This window comes from Mercenaria mercenaria, chromosome 14, assembly GCF_021730395.1.
Source record: "Mercenaria mercenaria strain notata chromosome 14, MADL_Memer_1, whole genome shotgun sequence".
Taxonomy (NCBI): domain Eukaryota; kingdom Metazoa; phylum Mollusca; class Bivalvia; order Venerida; family Veneridae; genus Mercenaria; species Mercenaria mercenaria.
In genome coordinates, this window is record NC_069374.1 from 40541323 (window position 1) to 40561580 (window position 20258).

General features: G+C 37.5%; 1 protein-coding gene across 1 annotated transcript in view; it reads right to left on the reverse strand.

The window, feature by feature from the left end:
* LOC128548172 (atypical protein kinase C-like) overlaps positions 1-20258 on the reverse strand; it is an 89527-nt gene that overhangs the window by 12798 nt on the left and 56471 nt on the right. The window contains exons 5-6 of the mRNA XM_053522599.1: positions 12845-12981; positions 748-888 (exon numbers count right to left, since the gene is read on the reverse strand). Of these exons, the coding sequence (XP_053378574.1) occupies positions 748-888; positions 12845-12981 (278 nt within the window). The remainder of the gene's footprint in view (positions 1-747; positions 889-12844; positions 12982-20258) is intronic.

Genomic DNA, 20258 nt, shown 5'->3' on the forward strand with positions numbered 1-20258 from the left:
TGACAAATATGGCCTCTAGAGAGGTCACAAGGTTTTTCTATTATTTGACCTATTGACCTAGTTTTTTGACCACATGTGACCCAGTTTCAAATCTGATCTAGATATCATCAAGGTGAATATTCAGACCAACTTTCATACAGATCCCATGAAAAATGTGGCCTCTAGAGGTCACAAGGTTTTTCTTTTATTTGACCTACTGACCTAGTTTTTGACCGCATGTGACCCAGTTTCGAACTCGACCTAGATATCATCAAGGTAAACATTCTGACCAATTTTCATGAAGATCCATTGAAAAATATGGCCTCTAGGGAGGTCACAAGGTTTTTCTATTTTTAGACCTACTGACCTAGTTTTTGACCGCACATGACCCAGTTTTGAACTTGACCTAGATATCATCAAGATAAACATTCTGACCAACTTTCATAAAGATCCCATGAAAAATGTGACCTCTAGAGTGGTCACAAGCACAAGTTTATGCATGCACAGACGCACGGACGGACGGACGCCACGCAATCACAAAAGCTCACCTTGTCACTTTGTGACTGGTGAGCTAAAAATGCTACAGACCAAGTTTGGTGTAATCCAACAAGTGCTTTCAGAGGAGATAGTTGCTGATATGCTGATAACAGATGCTGGACCCAGCATCATCCGCCTACACTAATAGCTTACCCTGAACCTATGCTTCAGGTGAGCTAAAAAGTAAGAACATGTTTTTGCTGTATAAAATGATAATTATCTAAGTCTTACTATGGGTGGTCTGGCTGTTCCACACTGTATCTTGACAAGTTTGTGGCAGCGTTTATGTACCAGCAATTTACACTGTATACATTTAAAACCTTGTCTTCCTAGACCCCAAATCCTGTCTTGGCAAAACTCACAAACTGCCTTCTGAAATGTGAACAGAAGATGAAATTAAATGGTTAACAAGAGCTGTCTCCATAGGATGACACATGCCCCCGATGGCACTTTGAATGAATAGTTATGGCCGATGTTAGAGTTTAGGACCTTTGACCTACGGATCTGGGTCTTGCACGCGACATGTCGTCTTACTGTGGTACACATTCATGCCCAATAATTTTAAAATCCATGCATGAATGACAAAGATATGGACCGGACATGCCCATCAATGCACTATGATGAAATATGACCTTTAACGTCTAAGTGTGACCTTGACCTTTGAGCTACGGACCTGGGTCTTGCGCATGACACGTCGTGTTACTGTGGTACACATTCATGCCAAGTTATTTGAAAATCCATCCATGGATGACAAAGATATGGACCAGACACGAATGCATTATCATGAAAAATGACCTTTAACGTCTAAGTGTGACCTTGACCTTTGAGCTACGGACCTGGGTCTTGCGCGCGACACGTTGTCTTACTGTGGTACACATTCATGCCAAGTTATTTGAAAATCCATCCATGGCTGACAACGATATGGACCGGACACGAATGCACTATCATGAAAAATGACCTTTAACGTCTAAGTGTGACCTTGACCTTTGAGCTACGGACCTGGGTCTTGCGCGCGACACGTCGTCTTACTGTGGTTCACATTCATGCCAAGTTGTTTGAAAATCCATCCATCGATGACAAAGATATGGACCGGACACAAAAATTGCGGACAGACTGACAGACTGACAGACCGACAGGCTGACAGACCGACAGACGGTTCAAAAACTATATGCCTCCCTTCGGGGGCATAAAAACAAGACGGCAAAGATGGAACAATATATTGCTCATCTGGTTTAAATGTTTAATGTTTTACACTAACCAGAGCTCCTGAAGGACATCAGTGCTCAACTATTTAAAAGATTTTTAAATGAAACAAGAGACAACTTTTGAAAAAGTGCTTGCTCCCCATACTGCTTCACTTGAATGTAAGTGGTAACTGATAAGTAATACCTAGGTCAGTGACTTTTTTCGTTTTTTACAAAGTAACGGTAGAAATATTCCCAAAATGACCAAGACAAACTGTATATATAGTAAAAATTTTGTTCAGCCATTTGCGGCACGCATTACAATGACTTTGCATGAAAATCAAAATCGGTCATTTGTGGCAAGCAAACCAATAACTTTGCATGAAACAGACATTAAACAAGAGGGTCATTGACCCTAAAGCGCTCACCTGTGTACAAGGCTTAAAGTGTGTTTGCATAAGTACAAAGTTAGGTTTCTTCTATGTTAGCCTATATTATATACATGTCACACACACTTTTGAACCTAGGGCAATAATTTGAACAATTACGGTAGACATTACAAATCTGATATCACACGCCAAATAGCTATAATTATTGATTCAGAGAAAAGATTTTCAAAGTTTCTAAATATCAAAGCCTATAGTAAGTATATGTCAGACACAGGGCGTGGGCCCTTTTTTTTTTTAACTAAGGGCAATAATTTGGACAAGTATGGTATACATAAAGGGAAAAGTGAACGCGCCCCCTGGCAGCCATGTTTTTTGACGAATTGGAATAATTTGCACAATCTTGGTTGACAGTCACACAAGGACCATTTGTGTAAAATTATTCTAAAATCAGGCCAGCAGCTTCACACAAGATTTTTAAAGTTTCAAGTTTCCACCATATACATATAGGGAAAAGTGACCACACCCCCTGGCAGCCATGTTTTCTGACGAATCAATATAATTTGAACAATCTTGGTAGATGGTCACACAACGACCATTTGTGTATAATTCTAAAATCGGGCTAGCAGTTTCACACGAAGATTATTTTAAGTTTCCACTATATACATATAGGGAAAAGTGACCACGCCCTCTGGTGGCCATGTTTTTTGACAAATCAAAATAATTTGAACAATCTTGATGGAGGATCACACAAGGACCATTTGTGTAAAATTATTTTCAAATCAGGCCAGAAGTTTCACACAAGAAGATTTTTAAAGTTTCCACTGTATACATATAGGGAAAAGTGAAAAAGTATAAAAGTGACCACGCCCTCTGGCAGCCATGTTTTTTGGCGATTCAAAATAATCTGAACAATCATGGTAGAGGGTCACACAAGGACCATTTGTGTAAAATTATTCTAAAATCGGGCCAGCAGTTTCACACAAGAAGATTTTTAAAGTTTCCACTACATACATATATAGGGAAAAGTGACCATGCCCTCTGGCGGCCATGTTTTTTGACAAATCAAAATAATTTGAATAATCTTGGTAGAGGGTCACATAAGGACCATTTGTGTAAAATTATTCTAAAATCGGGCTAGCAGTGACGAATCGGTATAATATGAACAATCTTGGTACAGGGTGACATAAGGACCATTTGTGTGAAATTATTTCATATAATTATATATTGCAACCAAGCGGAACCGTTTGAACAACTTTAGTAGAGGAACATCCATGCCAAGTTTCATCAAAATCCATTCAGTGGTTATGGAGGAGATGTCTTTTAAGGTATTAGGCCCCTAATAGTAATGTTTAAAAAATGGCATTTGCTTGGTATATTCTTACAGTTGACCGTGCTTCGCACTTATGTGCTGTTTTTTATAAATTTTGTATAATTTATGGTATTTTCTAAAGCTCAAGTAGAGACAAATTTCAAAGTGGTGGTCTTTATCCAAAACGTTTTCAGAGAATTTATTATTCCATTATTTTTTATGAAAGAAACATCAAACTATTGGTAAACAATCATAAAACTTAAAATAAAAACTGTCAATATCATTTTTTCTAGGGTACCTCGAGTAAACGGATTTAATCAGACAGAATTCCAACTCCAATATTGAAAAATTATGGTCGAATCCTGCGGGTCTGTTTTGAATTTTGCTAACTTCATTCAAAAATAACCTTGGGGCAGAAGTAAAACCTACCTACATTTCTTCCACAATATGTAATCTAAAGAATGAAGGCAAAATAGAGAACTTTTACCACATGTAACTCAGTATTTTTAAAGATGTCTAACTCTACCCCTTCTGTTTTAGAGGTAAATTCACTTTTAACAGCAGGAAATCGCGTATCAAATGATTTTTTTCCCATTTTTGTACAATAAAAAAATAACAAGTCTTGAAAGAAGTAAAAACTTACTAGAAAAAAAGGAAAACAAGGGGAAAAAAATTTGGTCCCAATAGGGCTTGAACCTACGCCCCCCTGAAAATTGCTGTCAAAGTAGGTTTATGGTAGGAATTGAATACTCTTCAAAAAGGAGGTACTCTATTATGGGCCTAATACCTTAAACACAATTGTTGACAACGGACGCACACACGCACCGACGGACGCACGCACGCACGACAGACACAGCGTGAGGCCAGAGTTTTTTAATAACTTGGGTTACGGGAGAGCCGGGTCCTAATTCTCCAAAATCCAAATAAAAATAAAATTCAAAATTGCGATTTTATTTTTATTTTCCCCGACGCTTGCATCTACTTTCCGTGGTGGAAAATAAAACAGTGTCTATTAACCTACAAAAATATCACAGCGCGTGCAAAGGACTTCCGTATTCTCAAGGACGACAAAATCAATACACCGTGACTAACTTTACTAGAATGACGTGACTAGCTCCGCCCGTAAACTAATTGCCGGCAGTGTTTGAAGTGTGTGACAGTGTGAAAGTATTGTGTCTGATAGAGAACGTCCGTAAATATAAAACTGTTATCCAGATCAGCTGACATGTTTAGAAGGCGTTAATTGCAGACAACAAAAGGCTTGGATTAAATTGGTGAAACAAGCTCCTAAGTCGGAAGACAAAGTAACTTAATTGTGGAAAATATATCGATAATTTCAGCACAAAAACCTCAGCAAGTAACTATATTTTAGCAAATGACATTTCACATCCAGTTTAAATTAATACATTTTTTCCGACCAGTAATAAATTTGCTACTTACTTTGGATTTTCATCAATGATAAATCCTTTTACAGTATTTTTAGAAAAAAAAACCAATCAATTTGTCTTCTGACCTATTAAAAACTGATATCTTTGACACATTTCGACCAGCACATGGCAGCTGACATCAAAAGGAGTGTCAGCAAAATTTTCCTTTATTGATTTTCTTTGATGTGGGATAAAAGTTAACTGGTTGGGTATTGCAAGGTGAATGACGTAATTTGACATAATTCTACTCCAAGTAAAATGTACTTCAGATTTTTTTAAGTGGATTTTCGTTTTGTAGCTGAACAACAGTAAGTCTGGTGATTTTAATAAAATGCTGACTGTTGCTATAAATTTAACAAGAGGACCATAATGGTCCTGAATCGCTCACCTCTTCCCACATGACCCAGTTTTGAGTATAACGTCGTTTTTTCTATTATTTGACATAGTGACCTAGTTTTTGAGCTCATGTGACCCAGTTTTGAACTTGACCTAGATATTACCAAGATAAAAATTCTGACCAACTTTCTAGAAGATCCATTGAAAAATATGGTCTCTAGAGAGGTCACAAGGTTTTTCTATTATTTGACCTATTGACCTAGTTTTCGAAGGTACATGACCCTGTCTTGAATTTTACCTAGATATCATCAAGGTGAACATTCTCACTAATTTTCATGAAAATCTCATGAAAAATATGGCCTCTAGAGAGGTCACAAGGTTTTTCTATTTTTATACCTACTGACCTAGTTTTTGACCGCACGTGACCCAGTTTCGAAACTGACCTAGACATCATCAAGGTGAACATTCAGATCAATTTTCATGAAGATCCATTGAAAAATATGGCCTCTAGAGAGGTCAAACGATTTTAATAATTTTAGACCTACTGAACTAGTTTTTTGACCGCAGTTTTACCCAGTTTTCAAACTTGACCTAGATATCATCAAGATGAACATTCAGACCAACTTTCATACAGATCCCATGAAAAGTATGGCCTCTAGAGAGGTCACAAGGTTTTTTTATTATTTGACCTACTGACCTAGTTTTTTAAGGCACGTGACCCAGTTTCAAATTTGACCTAGATATCATCAAGGTAAACATTCTGACCAATTTTTATGGAGATCCATTCACAAGTATGGCCTCTAGAGAGGTCACAAGGTTTTTCTATTTTTAGACCTACTGACCTAGTTTTTGACCGCACATGAACCTGTTTCGAACTTGACCTAGATATCATCAAGATGAACATTCAGACCAAATTTCATACAGATCCCATGAAAAATATAGCTTTAGAAAGGTCACAAGGTTTTTCTATTATTTGACCTACTGACCTAGTTTTTGAAGGCACGTGTCCCACTTTCGAAACTGACCTAGATATCATCAAGATGAACATTCAGACCAACTTGCATACAGATCCCATGAAAAATATGGCCTCTAGAGAGGTCACAAGGTTTTTCTATTATTTGACCTACTGACCTAGTTTTTGATGGAACATGACCCACTTTCGAACTTGACCTAGATATCATCAAGGTGAACATTCTGGCCAATTTTCATGAAGATCTCATGAAATATATGGCCTCAAGAGAGGTCACAAGGTTTTTCTATTTTTAGACCTACTGACCTAGTTTTTGACCGCACGTGACCTAGTTTCGAGCTTGACCTAGATATCATCAAGATGAACATTCAGACCAACTTTCATATAGATCCCATGAAAAATGTGACCTTTAGAGAGGTCACAAGGTTTTTCTATTATTTGACCTACTGACCTAGTTTTTGACGGCACGTGACCCAGTTTCGAACTTGACCTAGATATCATCAAGATGAACATTCTGACCAATTTTCATGAAGATCTCATGAAATATATGGCCTCTAGAGAGGTCACAAGGTTTTTCTATTTTTAGACTACTGCCCTAGTTTTTGACCGCACGTGACCCAGTTTCGAACTTGACCTAGATATCATTAAGATGAACATTCAGACCAATTTTCATATAGATCCCATGAAAAATGTGGCCTTTAGAGAGGTCACAAGGTTTTTCTATTATTTGACCTACTGACCTAGTTTTTGACGGCACGTGACCCAGTTTCGAACTTGGCCTAGATATCATCAAGATGAACGTTCTGACCAATTTTCATGAAGATCTTGTGAAATATATGGCCCCTAGAGAGGTCACAAGATTTTTCTATTTTTAGACCTACTGACCTAGTTTTTGACCGCATGTGACCCAGTTTCGAAACTGACCTAGATATCATCAAGGAGGACATTCAGATCAATTTTCATGAAGATCCATTGAAAAATATGGCCTCTAGAGAGGTCAAACGATTTTAATAATTTTAGACCTACTGACCTAGTTTTTGACCGTAGTTGACCCAGTTTCAAACTTGACCTAGATATCATCAAGATGAACATTCAGAGAAACTTTCATACAGATCCCATGAAAAGTATGGCCTCTAGAGAGGTCACAAGGTTTTTTTATTATCTGACCTACTGACCTAGTTTTTTAAGGCACGTGACCCAGTTTCAAACTTGACCTAGATATCATCAAGGTGAACATTCTGACCAATTTTTATGGAGATCCATTCACAAGTATGGCCTCTAGAGAGGTCACAAGGTTTTTCTATTTTTAGACCTACTGACCTAGTTTTTGACCGCACATGACCCTGTTTCGAACTTGACCTAGATATCATCAAGATGAACAATCAGACCAAATTTCATACAGATCCCATGAAAAATATGGCCTTTAGACAGGTCACAAGGTTTTTCTATTATTTGACCTACTGACCTAGTTTTTGAAGGCACGTGTCCCACTTTCGAAACTGACCTAGATGTCATCAAGATGAACATTCAGACCAACTTGCATACAGATCCCATGAAAAATATGGCCTCTAGAGAGGTCACAAGGTTTTTCTATTATTTGACCTACTGACCTAGTTTTTGATGGAACATGACCCACTTTCGAACTTGACCTAGATATCATCAAGGTGAATGTTCTGACCAATTTTCATGAAGATCTTGTGAAATATATGGCCTCTAGAGAGGTCACAAGGTTTTTCTATTTTTAGACCTACTGACCTAGTTTTTGATGGCACGTGACCCAGTTTCGAACTTGACCTAGATATCATCAAGGTGAACATTCTGACCAATTTTCATGAAGATCTTGTGAAATATATGGCCTCTAGAGAGGTCACAAGGTTTTTCTATTTTTTCTATTATTTGACCTACTGACCTAGTTTTTGACGGCACGTGACCCAGTTTCGAACTTGACCAACTTTCATAAAGATCCCATGAAAAATGTGACCTCTAGAGTGGTCACAAGCAAAAGTTTACGGACGCACGCACGCACGCACGCACGGACAGACGACGGACACCGCGCGATCACAAAAGCTCACCTTGTCACTTTGTGACAGGTGAGCTAAAAACAATAAACTATTTTTTGTTAAATAAGATGTTTTCTAATTAGTATGGTGATGATAGTAATGATTATGATGATGATGGTGATGATGGTATTGAAGGTAACTGTACAAAATGAAAATATGTAAGTTTGAATGTAGTACCTTTGCTGATTGTTTTTAAAATTCGCAATTTAAATCTTAAAGTCTACCTAAAATTACTTTTAAAGTTGTAGCCAGATATGGAGTTCAGTAACTTTTAAGAGACCCCTCACACTTAACAGGCTGGGGACTGTCTGGCATGTATAGTGAAAAATGGCCCATGTCGGAGCATAAATGAAAAATGGAGAAATCATAAAAGAAAAAAGTGAAAAGTTATTTCTGTCTTCCTCAACCCTTACAATGGTACAACCGATTAGTTTTGCCTTTGCGACCAGTGCAGACCTAGATCAGCCTCCACATCTGTGCAGACTGATCATGGTCTGCACTGTTCGCTATTCAGTCAGTACATTTTGAGTGAACACCCCTTCGAATGATAAATGGTATTGCCCAAATTGAATGATGGACCTGTCCATTTTAGAAACTTAGCGTGCTAAGGGTTAAGAGGTCAACAATATGCATAGGATGTGACAACAATACTACACTACACTATATATAGTCACACCAACACCAGAAACAGAATACAATGCCAGGCGTGTTTAGTCTCTATTTATTAGCAAGCTATATATATGTTTAAAGCAGGCAAGCAACATGCAAAAAATTTCAAGTATTTAATAGTTTCTACAACATAATATTATAACATACAACATGGAGGCTTTAATAAAGAAAGTGGGAATTAAATGCTTCAAATTGGGAAAATAACTTGTCTGATTTATCTAGACTGTGTTGTGAATCTACATTCGCCTGAAACAACAATTTTTTTTAACCCAGTGGCACTTTTTACAAAATAAAATTTTTTGTGTTTTTTTTTTCATTTTATTTTTTTTTTTTCCGATGCTAACATTTTCCTACTTTATTTTTATTCCCTCCTCCTAATGCTCATTTTTGGAAAATCTCCCGTAACCCAAGTTATTAAAAAACTCTGGCCTGATCACAATAGCTCACCATGAGCATTGCTCAGGTGAGCTAAAATTCAATATTTAATGACACATTCTCAAACTGTCAACATCTTCTCAGCAAGCTTTATAAGTGCGAACAAACATTTCATATTTATGGGCACATCAATGAATATAATTTGTGTGTTTGCCACAAAAGTTTTCCTTTCATGCGGTTTTAGTGATTCTACTGACCCATTATCCATCATGTTTGGATATGTATGAAAATTAACCGTCATATACCTTAAAATACACCTAAGATTTGAAAGTAACATCTATGTTGTACCACAGAAAAGTGGTCTTGGTTTTTCCCTACGGTCAATTATAAAAAAGTTACCATATAAGTTATTTATAGTAACAACTAAGGGAAGTTCATCTTAAAAAAAAAATAAATAAATAAAAAATAAAAAACAATTGTAAGCCCAAACAAAAATCCTAACCAGGTAGAGATAGGTCAAAATACTACTCAAAATTGGATGTAACAAGCATGTTGTACTACAGAAAAGTGGTCTCAATTTTTCCTTACGATTAGTAATGAAAAAGTTACAGTATAAGCTATTTATAGTAACAACAAGCAAATTCGATGAATTGGTATCCCCCGCCAAAAGGGCTTGTGGTGAGGAATGGCAAAAAAATATATCCGGCAAAAAGTTATGGATGTTGATAAGAAGCAAATAATTTCATTAGTCAAAATCATTTTAACAGAAAATGAATGCTTTTTTTTTTTTGGGGGGGGGGGGGGGGGGGGGGGGGGCAGCAGGGGTGATCAGGTGAGGGTACAAAATTTCACATGTTCATTATAAATATTGATGGAAAATTAAAAATGATGAAAAAAAAAAATGGGTGGGGGATGGGGATGCATGATTGGGGTGATGGGCAAGATTGAGTGGAGAGTGAGGTGGGGGAACGGTACAACTTTGCATGCTGATAAATATTCATGGAAGGTTTGAAAAGAAATAATAACACAAGAGCACCTCCTTGCGGGTGCTGACGCTCATCTGATTTTTTTTGTATAATAGAAATATTGTCCTACCCATGATTTTCTAAGTCTAAAAAGGGCCATCATTCTTGCAAAAAGCAGGATAGAGTTATGTTTCTTGATGTACAGTGTCCACTTATGATGGTGAAAAACTGTTGCAAGTTTTAAAGCAATAGCTTTGATTGTTTATGAGAAAAGTTGACTTAAACATAATATTCAACCAGAAAATGATTTTTCTAAGTCAAAAGGGGCATAATTATTGCAAAAAGCAGGATGGAGTTATGTTGCTTGCTGTTACAGGGTCAGCTTATGATGGTGAACAAGAGTTGCAAGTTTTAAAGCAATAGCTTTGATAGTTTATGAGAAAAAGTTGACTTAAACATAAAAACTTAACCAAGAAATCTGATATTTTCTAAGTCCAAAGGGGCCATCATTCTTGCAAAAAGCAGGATGGAGTTATGTATCTTGCTGTACGGGGGTCGCTTATGATGGTGAACAAGTGTTGCAATTTTTTTAAAGCAATAGCTTTGATAGTTTAGGATAAAGTTGACCTAAACAAAAAATTTTAAACCCAAGAAAATGATTTTCTATGCCCAAAAGGGGCAATAATTTCTTGCAAAAAGCAAGATGGAGTTTGTTTCTTGATGTACAGGGTCGGGCTTTTGATGGTGAACAAGTATTCCAAGTTTCAAAGCAATAGCTTTGATAGTTTAGGAGAAAAAGTTGACCTAAACATAAAATTAACCCAAGAAATCTGATATTTTCTAAGTACAAAAGGGGCCATAATCTTGCAAAATGCAAGATGGAGTTATGTTTCTTGCTATACAGGGTCAGCTTATGATGGTGAAAAAGGGTTATTCAAGTTTCAAAGCAATAGTTTTGATAGTTTAGGAGAAAAGCTGACCTAAACATAAAATTTAAACCCAAGAAACGCCGACGCAGACGCCGACCCCGATAACAGCTCAAGTGAGACAATAACTCATCTTTTTTTTTCAAAAAATCAGATGAGCTAAAAAAGGAATGATTTTTTTTGGGGGGGGGGGGGGGGGGGGGGGAGAGGGTGTGACCAAGGAAAGGTGGTGACCAGGTGTGGGTACAAAACTTCACATGTTTACAATAAATCTTCATGGAAAAGAATGAAAGAAGATTAATGAAATTTACCAATTGGTTGGTTTGTTATGTAAAAATTTGTAGATTTTTAACAATTAAAGGGCAAAAAAACTCTAAGGAAAAATTTTGACCAGGTGAAAAAATAAAATGACATCACTGAAGTATGTTGGTTCATATTTATTTCAAGTTTCATGAAATTTCTACCAGCTTATTACTGAAAAATGGCTACGACGTGGTTTTTTTCATTAAATCAAGGGCAATAAGTCTAAGAGAAATTGACCAATCCAAAAAAAAACTTGACGGGCATCATCGCAGTATGTTGGTGCATGTTGATTTCAAGTTTTATGAAATTCTACCCGATAGTTTATGAGAAATGGCCTGCGGGACGGATTTTTTGGGATTTTTCATTAATTTAAGGGCAATAACTCTAAGGGAAATTGACCAATCCAAAAATAAATTTTGACGGCATCACTGCAGTATTTTTGGTTTCGTTTATTTCAATTTCATGAAACTCTACCTGCTAGTTACTGGAAATGGCTGTGGACGGACGGACGGACTGACAACACCATTTCAATACCCCCCTCCCGATTTCATCGGCGGGGGATAACAATTTGGGGAAATAATTCTGAAGAAGGGGGCCTTGCGCATGAAAACCCTTTTTCTCATGATGGGGGTACAATTGTGCCAAGTTACATCAAAATCCCTCCATGCATGAAGAAGAAATGCTTCGGACAAAGTCATTCTTGTATCTGACCTTTGGCCTTTGAGTGTGACCTTGACCTTAGACCTAGGGACCTGGTTCTTGTGCAAGACACTCCGTCTCGTGGTGGTGAACATTTGTGCCAAGTTATATTAAAATCCCTCTATGCATGAAGTAGAAATGCTCCGGACATAGTTTTCATTCTTGTATCCTTTGACCTCAGTGTGACCTTGACCTTAGACCTAGGGACCTGGTTCTTGCGCAAGACATTCCGTCTCATGATGGTGAACAATTGTGCTCCGGACAGTCATTCTTGAATTTGACCTTTGACCTCTAAGTGTGACCTTGACCTTAGATATAGGGGACCTGCTTCTTGTGCATACGCTCCGTCTCATGATGGCGAACAATTGTGCCAAGTTTCATCAAAATCCCTACATGCATTAAGAAGATATGCTCCGGAGAAAGTCATTCTTGAATTTGACCTTTGACCTCTGTGACCTTAGACCTAGGGACCTGGTTTTTGCGCATGACACTCCGTCTCATAATGGTGAACAACTGTGCCAAGTTTCATCAAAATCCCTACATGCATGAAGAAGATATGCTCCGGACAAAGTCTGTGGACGCCGCCAGCCCGTCCATCCGCCCGCCAGGGGCGTTCCCATAATACATCCCGTTTTTCAAACGGGCTTATAAAAACCTTAAGAAATTTAGCGACTTTATCTCAATCCGGTACATCATGAAACTGTATCACAACTTACCCTTGAGAACCGTTTAGCTTGAAACAGATGTCCGTTCACCCTGTACAGTTTTCTCCATCTTCGTGCACCACGCCTGTACATATTACGATCTTCTCCTATACATGGTAGACCTGGTGCTGCTGGTACATTAGGGAATACTGAAGATAAAGAAAAACAAGAGGGTCATGATGGCCCTATATCGCTCACCTGAGTACCATTGCTCTTAATGATCAGATCAAGTTTTGACATAGACCACAAAGGCATACACATTAAATATCATCAGGATAAATATTTTCTTGTAACAGTCCCTTTTGACCTATGGGTCACGTACTAGTCAGGGCCAATCTCCATACCAAGTTTGAGGGTCCTAGGCTCAAATGCTGCATTTTTGTACTAGCATGACTATTCCTTACCCTGGAAGACTAAAATAACATTTAAAACAAATCTCATTGGATGCTGCTAAGGTATATTCATTTACATAAAATAAAGGGAGGTAATTTGTCATAAATTCAGTCAAAAGTTATCTACCCTGATCGTCAGAGTCCATCTGATGGCATGAATGACATTTCAAATCAGTATCTTCATTGGTTACTGAGATACACCCATTTTAATTTGAAACAAACAGAGGTAATTTGACATAAAATCAGCCTATAGTTATCTACCCTGATTGTCTCAGTCCAACTAATGACAGTAATGAAATTTCAAATGAGTCCTATAAATATTTACTGAGATAAATCCATTTTTATTAAAATCTGGGGAGGTAATCATGCATTGGTACATGCATGTAGAAGATACAGAGTACAAGCCTTTACAACAATATATTAGAAAAGTATTTATATCGATTATCGTTCAATCAAGACTTATCTAACATGACTATTTCTTACCATGGAAGACATAAATAACGTTTCAGACCAATCTCATTAGAAGCTGCTAAGGTATATTCATTTACATAAAAGATAAAGTGAGAGAACTTGTCATAAATTCAGTCAATATGTATCTTCACTGATTGTCCAAGTCCATCTGATGGCATAATTGAAATTTTAGATCAGTATCTTCATCAGGTACAGAGATATACCCACTTTAACTTGAAATAAAGGGAGGTAATTTGACATAAAATCAGTTCATAGTTATCTACCCTGATTGTCTCAGTCCAACTAATGACAATAATGAAATTTCAAATGAGTCCTATAAGTACTTACTGACATAAATCCATTTTGATTAAAATCAGGGGAGGTAATCAGATATAAAATAACTCCGGAACCTATAATTGGATCTGACAGATTCATCATGGAATCAAAGATTTATTGTTGTTGAAGATATTTTGCAAGTTTGTATCAAATCAAACCATAAATGAAGTCTCTATATGGCTGCAAAAGCCAAAATAGCAAATTTTGAACCTTAAAGGGGCCATAACTCTGGAACCCATGAAGGGATCTGGCCAGTTTTCGAAAGGACCCGAGATATTATGCCAATACAAGTTGTGTGCAAGTTTGATTAAAGTTGATTGCAAAATGTTGCCTCTATCGTGTTCACAAGCCAAAAATAGCAAATTTTGGCCCTTTTAGGGGCCATAACTCTGGAACCCATGATGGGATCTGGCCAGTTTTCGAAAGGAACCAAGATATTATGCCAATACAAGTTGTGTGCAAGTCTGATTAAAGTTGATTGCAAAATGTTGCCTCTATCGTGTTCACAGGCCAAAAATGGCAAATTTTGGCCCTTTAAGGGGCCATAACTCTGGAACCCATGATGGGATCTGGCCAGTTTTCGAAAGGAACCGAGATATTATGCTCATACAATCAAATACAAAATGTGGTCTCTATCGTGTTCACAAGGACATTGTGGATGGACAGACGACGGACGGACAACAGATGAAGGGCGATCACAAAAGCTATGTGACAGGTGAGCTAAAAATTTACCCGTTTCCTCATACCTTATAAACAACATGGAAAAACACAGTTTCAACTTTAATGCCTTTGTAGAACAATATTGATAGATTTTGTAAAGTTATATCCTCAACAAGATTAACAGCATCTTAATTGCCAATACATCCATACCAGAAGTGATGGCAATTAGACACATAAAAAAAAAAAAAAAAAAAAAAGGGCCATCATGGCTCAAGGTCGCTCACCTGCTACACACTGCTTGCTACAAAAGTTTTGGAAAATAATTATGCAAGGAAAATGTCTGTGAAATTTTTTTGAAACAGTATACAGTCAAACTTGTCATAGCGACTCACTGAATTAAACGACTTCCTGTCGTATACGACCCTGTTCCAGACCGCCCAACGTAAATCACTATATAAAGTCATTAAGGTAGTTCTGCATGTTTGGATCGAAATTTTTTCTACAATGTAGAATTTGATTAAACCCTAATTTTTCAAAACTTCAGAATATACCTAGAAAATCCAGCAAATAAAAAGGATAGGGTCGTGTTCTTGATTTTTTGCTAGACTGATTTGAAAATTTTGGACTTCACGCAATTTTTCATAATGGGAGTCTATGGGAAAATCATAACTTTCATAACATTTTCGTGAATAGAAATTTTTCTACAACGTAGATTTTCATTAAACTTCTCACACTTGTAAATAATCATATGGTCTATAATATGGTAAAACAAGAGCACCGCCTTGCGGGTGCTGACGCTCATCTGATTTTTTTTGTGTAATAGAAATATTGTCCTACCCACGATTTTCTAAGTACAAAATGGGCCATCATTCTTGCAAAAAGCAGGATAGAGTTATGTTTCTTGATGTACAGTGTCCACTTATGATGGTGAAAAACTGTTGCAAGTTTTAAAGCAATAGCTTTGATAGTTTATGAGAAAAGTCAACTTAAACATAATACTCAACCAAGAAAATGATTTTCTAAGTCCAAAAGGGGCAATAATTATTGCAAAAAGCAGGATGGAGTTATGTTGCTTGCTATACAGGGTCAGCTTATGATGGTGAACAAGTGTTGCAAGTTTCAAAGCAATAGCTTTGATAGTTTAAGAGAAAAAGTTGACTTAAACATAAAACTTAACCAAGAAATCTGATATTTTCTAAGTCCAAAAGGGGCCATAAATCTTGCAAAAAGCAGGATGGAGTTATGTTTCTTGCTGTACAGGGTCAGCTTATGATGGTGAACAAGTGTTGCAAGTTTTAAAGCAATAGCTTTGATAGTTTAGGATAAAAGCTGACCTAAACATAAAACTTAACCAAGAAAATGATTTTCTAAGTCCAAAAGGGGCAATAATTCTTGCAAAAAGCAAGATGGAGTTATGTTTCTTGATGTACAGGGTCTGCTTATGATGGTGAACAAGTATTCCAAGTTTCAAAGCAATAGCTTTGATAGTTTAGGAGAAAAGTTGACCTAAACATAAAAAACTTAACCAAGAAATCTGATATTTTCTAAGTACAAAAGGGGCCATAAATCTTGCAAAAAGCAAGATGGAGTTATGTTTCTTGCTATACAGGGTCAGCTTATGATGGTGAACAAGTATTCCAAGTTTCAAAGCAATAGCTTTGATAGTTTAGGAGAAAAGCTGACCTAAACATAAAACTTAACCAGGCAACGCCGACGCAGACGCCGACGCCGACGCCGACGCCGACGCCGACAACCGCTCAAGTGATGACAATAACTCATCATTTTTTTTCAAAAAATCAGATGAGCTAATAAAATGTATAGGTCCGTGTGCTTATTTTTGAGATATTTGACCATGATTAAAGTGCACCAAATATTCCACGCTAATTTTGAGACATTATTTGAATTATTAACGTGTCATATGTTTTAATATCATTTTTGACATTAGAAATACAGTAACAGTGTCATTTTAAAAAAATTTACTCACGGGTTTGGTCATTAATTCAAAAAATGTTTTCCATTTCGTACCCCAAAAATCCAGGCTTTATTCTACGTTTTCCGGATAAATGACGTTACACCATCAATTCTCCGGTCCATCAAACGTGCAGAACTATCTTAAACAAGAGGGCCAAGATGGCCCTAGGTCGCTCACCTAAGAAAAAAAAAATTTAAACAGTGTTAAAATGTTTGACTAGTGATTTCATGGAAACAAATATTCTGACCAATTTTCATTAAGATTGGACCAAAAAATTGGTCTCTTGTGATAAAACAAGCATTTCTTAGATTATCATATGACCTAGATTTTGGGCCCTAATGGCCATGTTCAACTCGCCTAGATTTTATCAAGGGAATCATTCTGGCCAAAATCATGAAGATCAATTGAAAAAAACAGCCTCTATCACATATACAAGTTTTTTCTTTGATTTGACCAAGTGACCTAGTTTTTGACCTCAGATGACCCCTATTCAAAATTTGACCTAGATTTCATTAAGACAATCTCCTGACCAAATTTCATAAAATCAATTGAAAAACAACAGTCCCCTATCGCATACACAAGATTTTTCTTTAATTTGACCTAGTGACCTAGTTTTTGACCCCAGATAACCCATATTCAAACTCGACTAGATTTTATCAAGGCAATCACCCCTGACCAAATTTCATGAAGATCAATTGAAACTCATCCTCATTGCTACACAATGTTTTTCTTCGATTGACCTAGTGACCTAGTATTTGACCCCAGATGAACTTTATTTTCGAACTCGGCCTAGATTTTATCAAGGTAATTTATTCTGGCTAAATTTCATTGAAGATCAGTTTTAAAAAAACAGCCTCTATCGCATACACAAGGTTTTCCTTGATTTGACCCAGTGACCTAGTTTTTTTAAACCCAGATGAAACCCATTTCGAACTCGGCCTAGATTTTCATCAAGGTAATCATTCTGACCAAAATTCATGAAGATCAATTGAAAAATACCGCCTCTATCGCATACACAAGGTTTTTCTTTGATTTGACCTAGTGACCTAGTTTTTGACCCGAGATGACCCATTTTCGAACTAGGCCTAGATTTCATCAAGGCAATCATTCTGACCAATATTCATGAAGATCAATTGAAAAATACAGCCTCTATCGCATACACAAGGTTTTTCTTTGATTTGACCTAGTGACCTAGTTTTTGACCCGAGATGACCCATTTTTGAACTCGGCCTAGATTTCATCAAGGCAATCATTCTGACCAATATTCATGAAGAATAATTGAAAAATACAGCCTCTATCGCATACACAAGGTTTATCTTTGATTTGACCTAGTGACCTAGTTTTTGACCCGAGATGACCCATTTTCGAACTAGGCCTAGATTTCATCAAGGCAATCATTCTCACCAATATTCATGAAGATCAATTGAAAAATACAGCCTCTATCGCATACACAAGGTTTTTCTTTGATTTGACCTAGTGACCTAGTTTTTGACCAGAGATGACCCATTTTCAAACTCGGCCTAGATTTCATCAAGGTTATCATTCTGACCAATATTCATGAAGATTAATTGAAAAATACAGCCTCTATCGCATACACAAGCTAAATATTGACAGACGACGGACGACGGATGCCGGACATTGAGCGATCAGAAAAACTCACCTGAGCATTGCTCAGGTGAGCTAACAAGGCAGTCTGAAAGACAGCTAAATCCCCCGCCACTGCTATGGATAGTCAAAGGGTAAACCTTTGATTTTAGCTGTGACCTTGACCTTGAACTGACATGGCTGACTCATGAATTCTGCACAACCTCTTGATGAGGTGATCATTTGACCCAAGTTTCATGAAAATCCTTCAAGGGGTTTAGGGGGATACAGAGCTGAAACCTTTGACCTTCAGTTGTGACCTTGACCTTGAGTTGACATGGCTGACTCATGAGTTCTTGATGAGGTGATAATTTGAAGTTTGAAGTTTGATGAAAATCCTTCAAGGGGTTTAGGAGATACAGAGTGGACACAAAATGGAAGGCTCAAACCTTCGACCCTTAGTTGTGACCTTGACCTTGAGCTGGCATGGTTGACTCATAATTTCTGCACATCATTTTGATGAGGTAATCATTTTACCCAAGTTTTATAAAAGTTTTATTCCTTCAAGGGGTTTAGGAGATATAGAGCGGACACGAAATGGAAGGCTCAAACCTTTGACCTTCAGTTGTGATCTTGACCTTGAGCCGACATGGCTGACTCATAAGTTCTGCACATCGCCTTGATGAGGTGATCGTTTAACCCAAGTTTGATGAAAATCCTTCAATGAGTTTAGGAGATATAGAGCGGACACAAAATGGAAGGCTCAAACCTTTGACCCTAAGTTGTGACCTTGACCTTGAGCCGGCATGACTGACTCATGGGTTCTGCACATCGTCTTGATGAGGTGATTATTTAACCCAAGTTTGATAAAATTCCTTCAAGGGGTTTAGGAGATATAGAGCGGACACAAAATGGAAGGCTCAAACCTTTGACCTTGAGTTGTGACATTGACCTTGAGCCGACAAGGCTGACCCATGGGTTCTGCAAATCGTCTTGATGAGGTGATCATTTGACCCAAGTTTCATGAAAATCCTTCAAGGAGTTTAGAAGATATAGAGCGGACACAAAATGGAAGGCTCAAAACCTTTGACCCTAAGTTGTGACCTTGACCTTGAGCCGGCATGGCTGACTCATAGGTTCTGCATATCATCTTGATGAGGTGATCATTTGACCCAAGTTTTATAAAATTCCTTCAAGGGGTTTATGAGATATAGAGCGGACACAAAATGGCAGGCTCAAACCTTTGACCTTGAGTTGTGACCTTGACCTTGAACCGACAAGGCTGACTCATGGGTTCTGCACATCGTCTTGATAAGGTGATCATTTGACCCAAGTTTCATGAAAATCCTTCAAGGGGTTTAGGAGATATGGACCGGACACGCTTTTGTTATGAACGGAAGGACGGTCAGAAGGACAGAAGGACGGACGGACGCAGACCATTCCTATAATCCCTCCGCCACGGCGGGGGATTAATTAAATGACTCCCTGTCTGACATGACAAACGACCGTAATTTTTGCATCCCATGACGATTTTATGGCTGACTTCAACTACCCTTGGCATTTTTCACAGCCTAGAAGTTTGCAAAAAAAATGTTTATCGCACCTCGTCATAACCTTGACTCTGTGGAGGTATAAGTAGTCAATTAGCGATAATAAGCGATAATTGTTCATTCTTCAAAGAGTTTGCTAAACATATCATCGTTATATTTAATTGACCCGTGTCTATTGATTACCGGATATATACTTATATTCTCGATTATCGGCCATTTGAACAAAACTTCTCATAATCTATCGCTTTATTTTTATTCTTTTCTTAAAGAAACGAATTCCGGATGTTTACTAATGCAAAGTATGGGATTTCATCTTCAATATTTGCGTAAAACATCATGTGGTTACTCTTAAAATTTATCGAGTAATCTGCGGCACCTAATATGCAAATAAAATCATCCGGGATTTTTCCTATCTATGCATGACGCTACGTCATGGGTAGGGTTGCATATCGTTAAGGACGAAGCGGTCCGATACCGATACC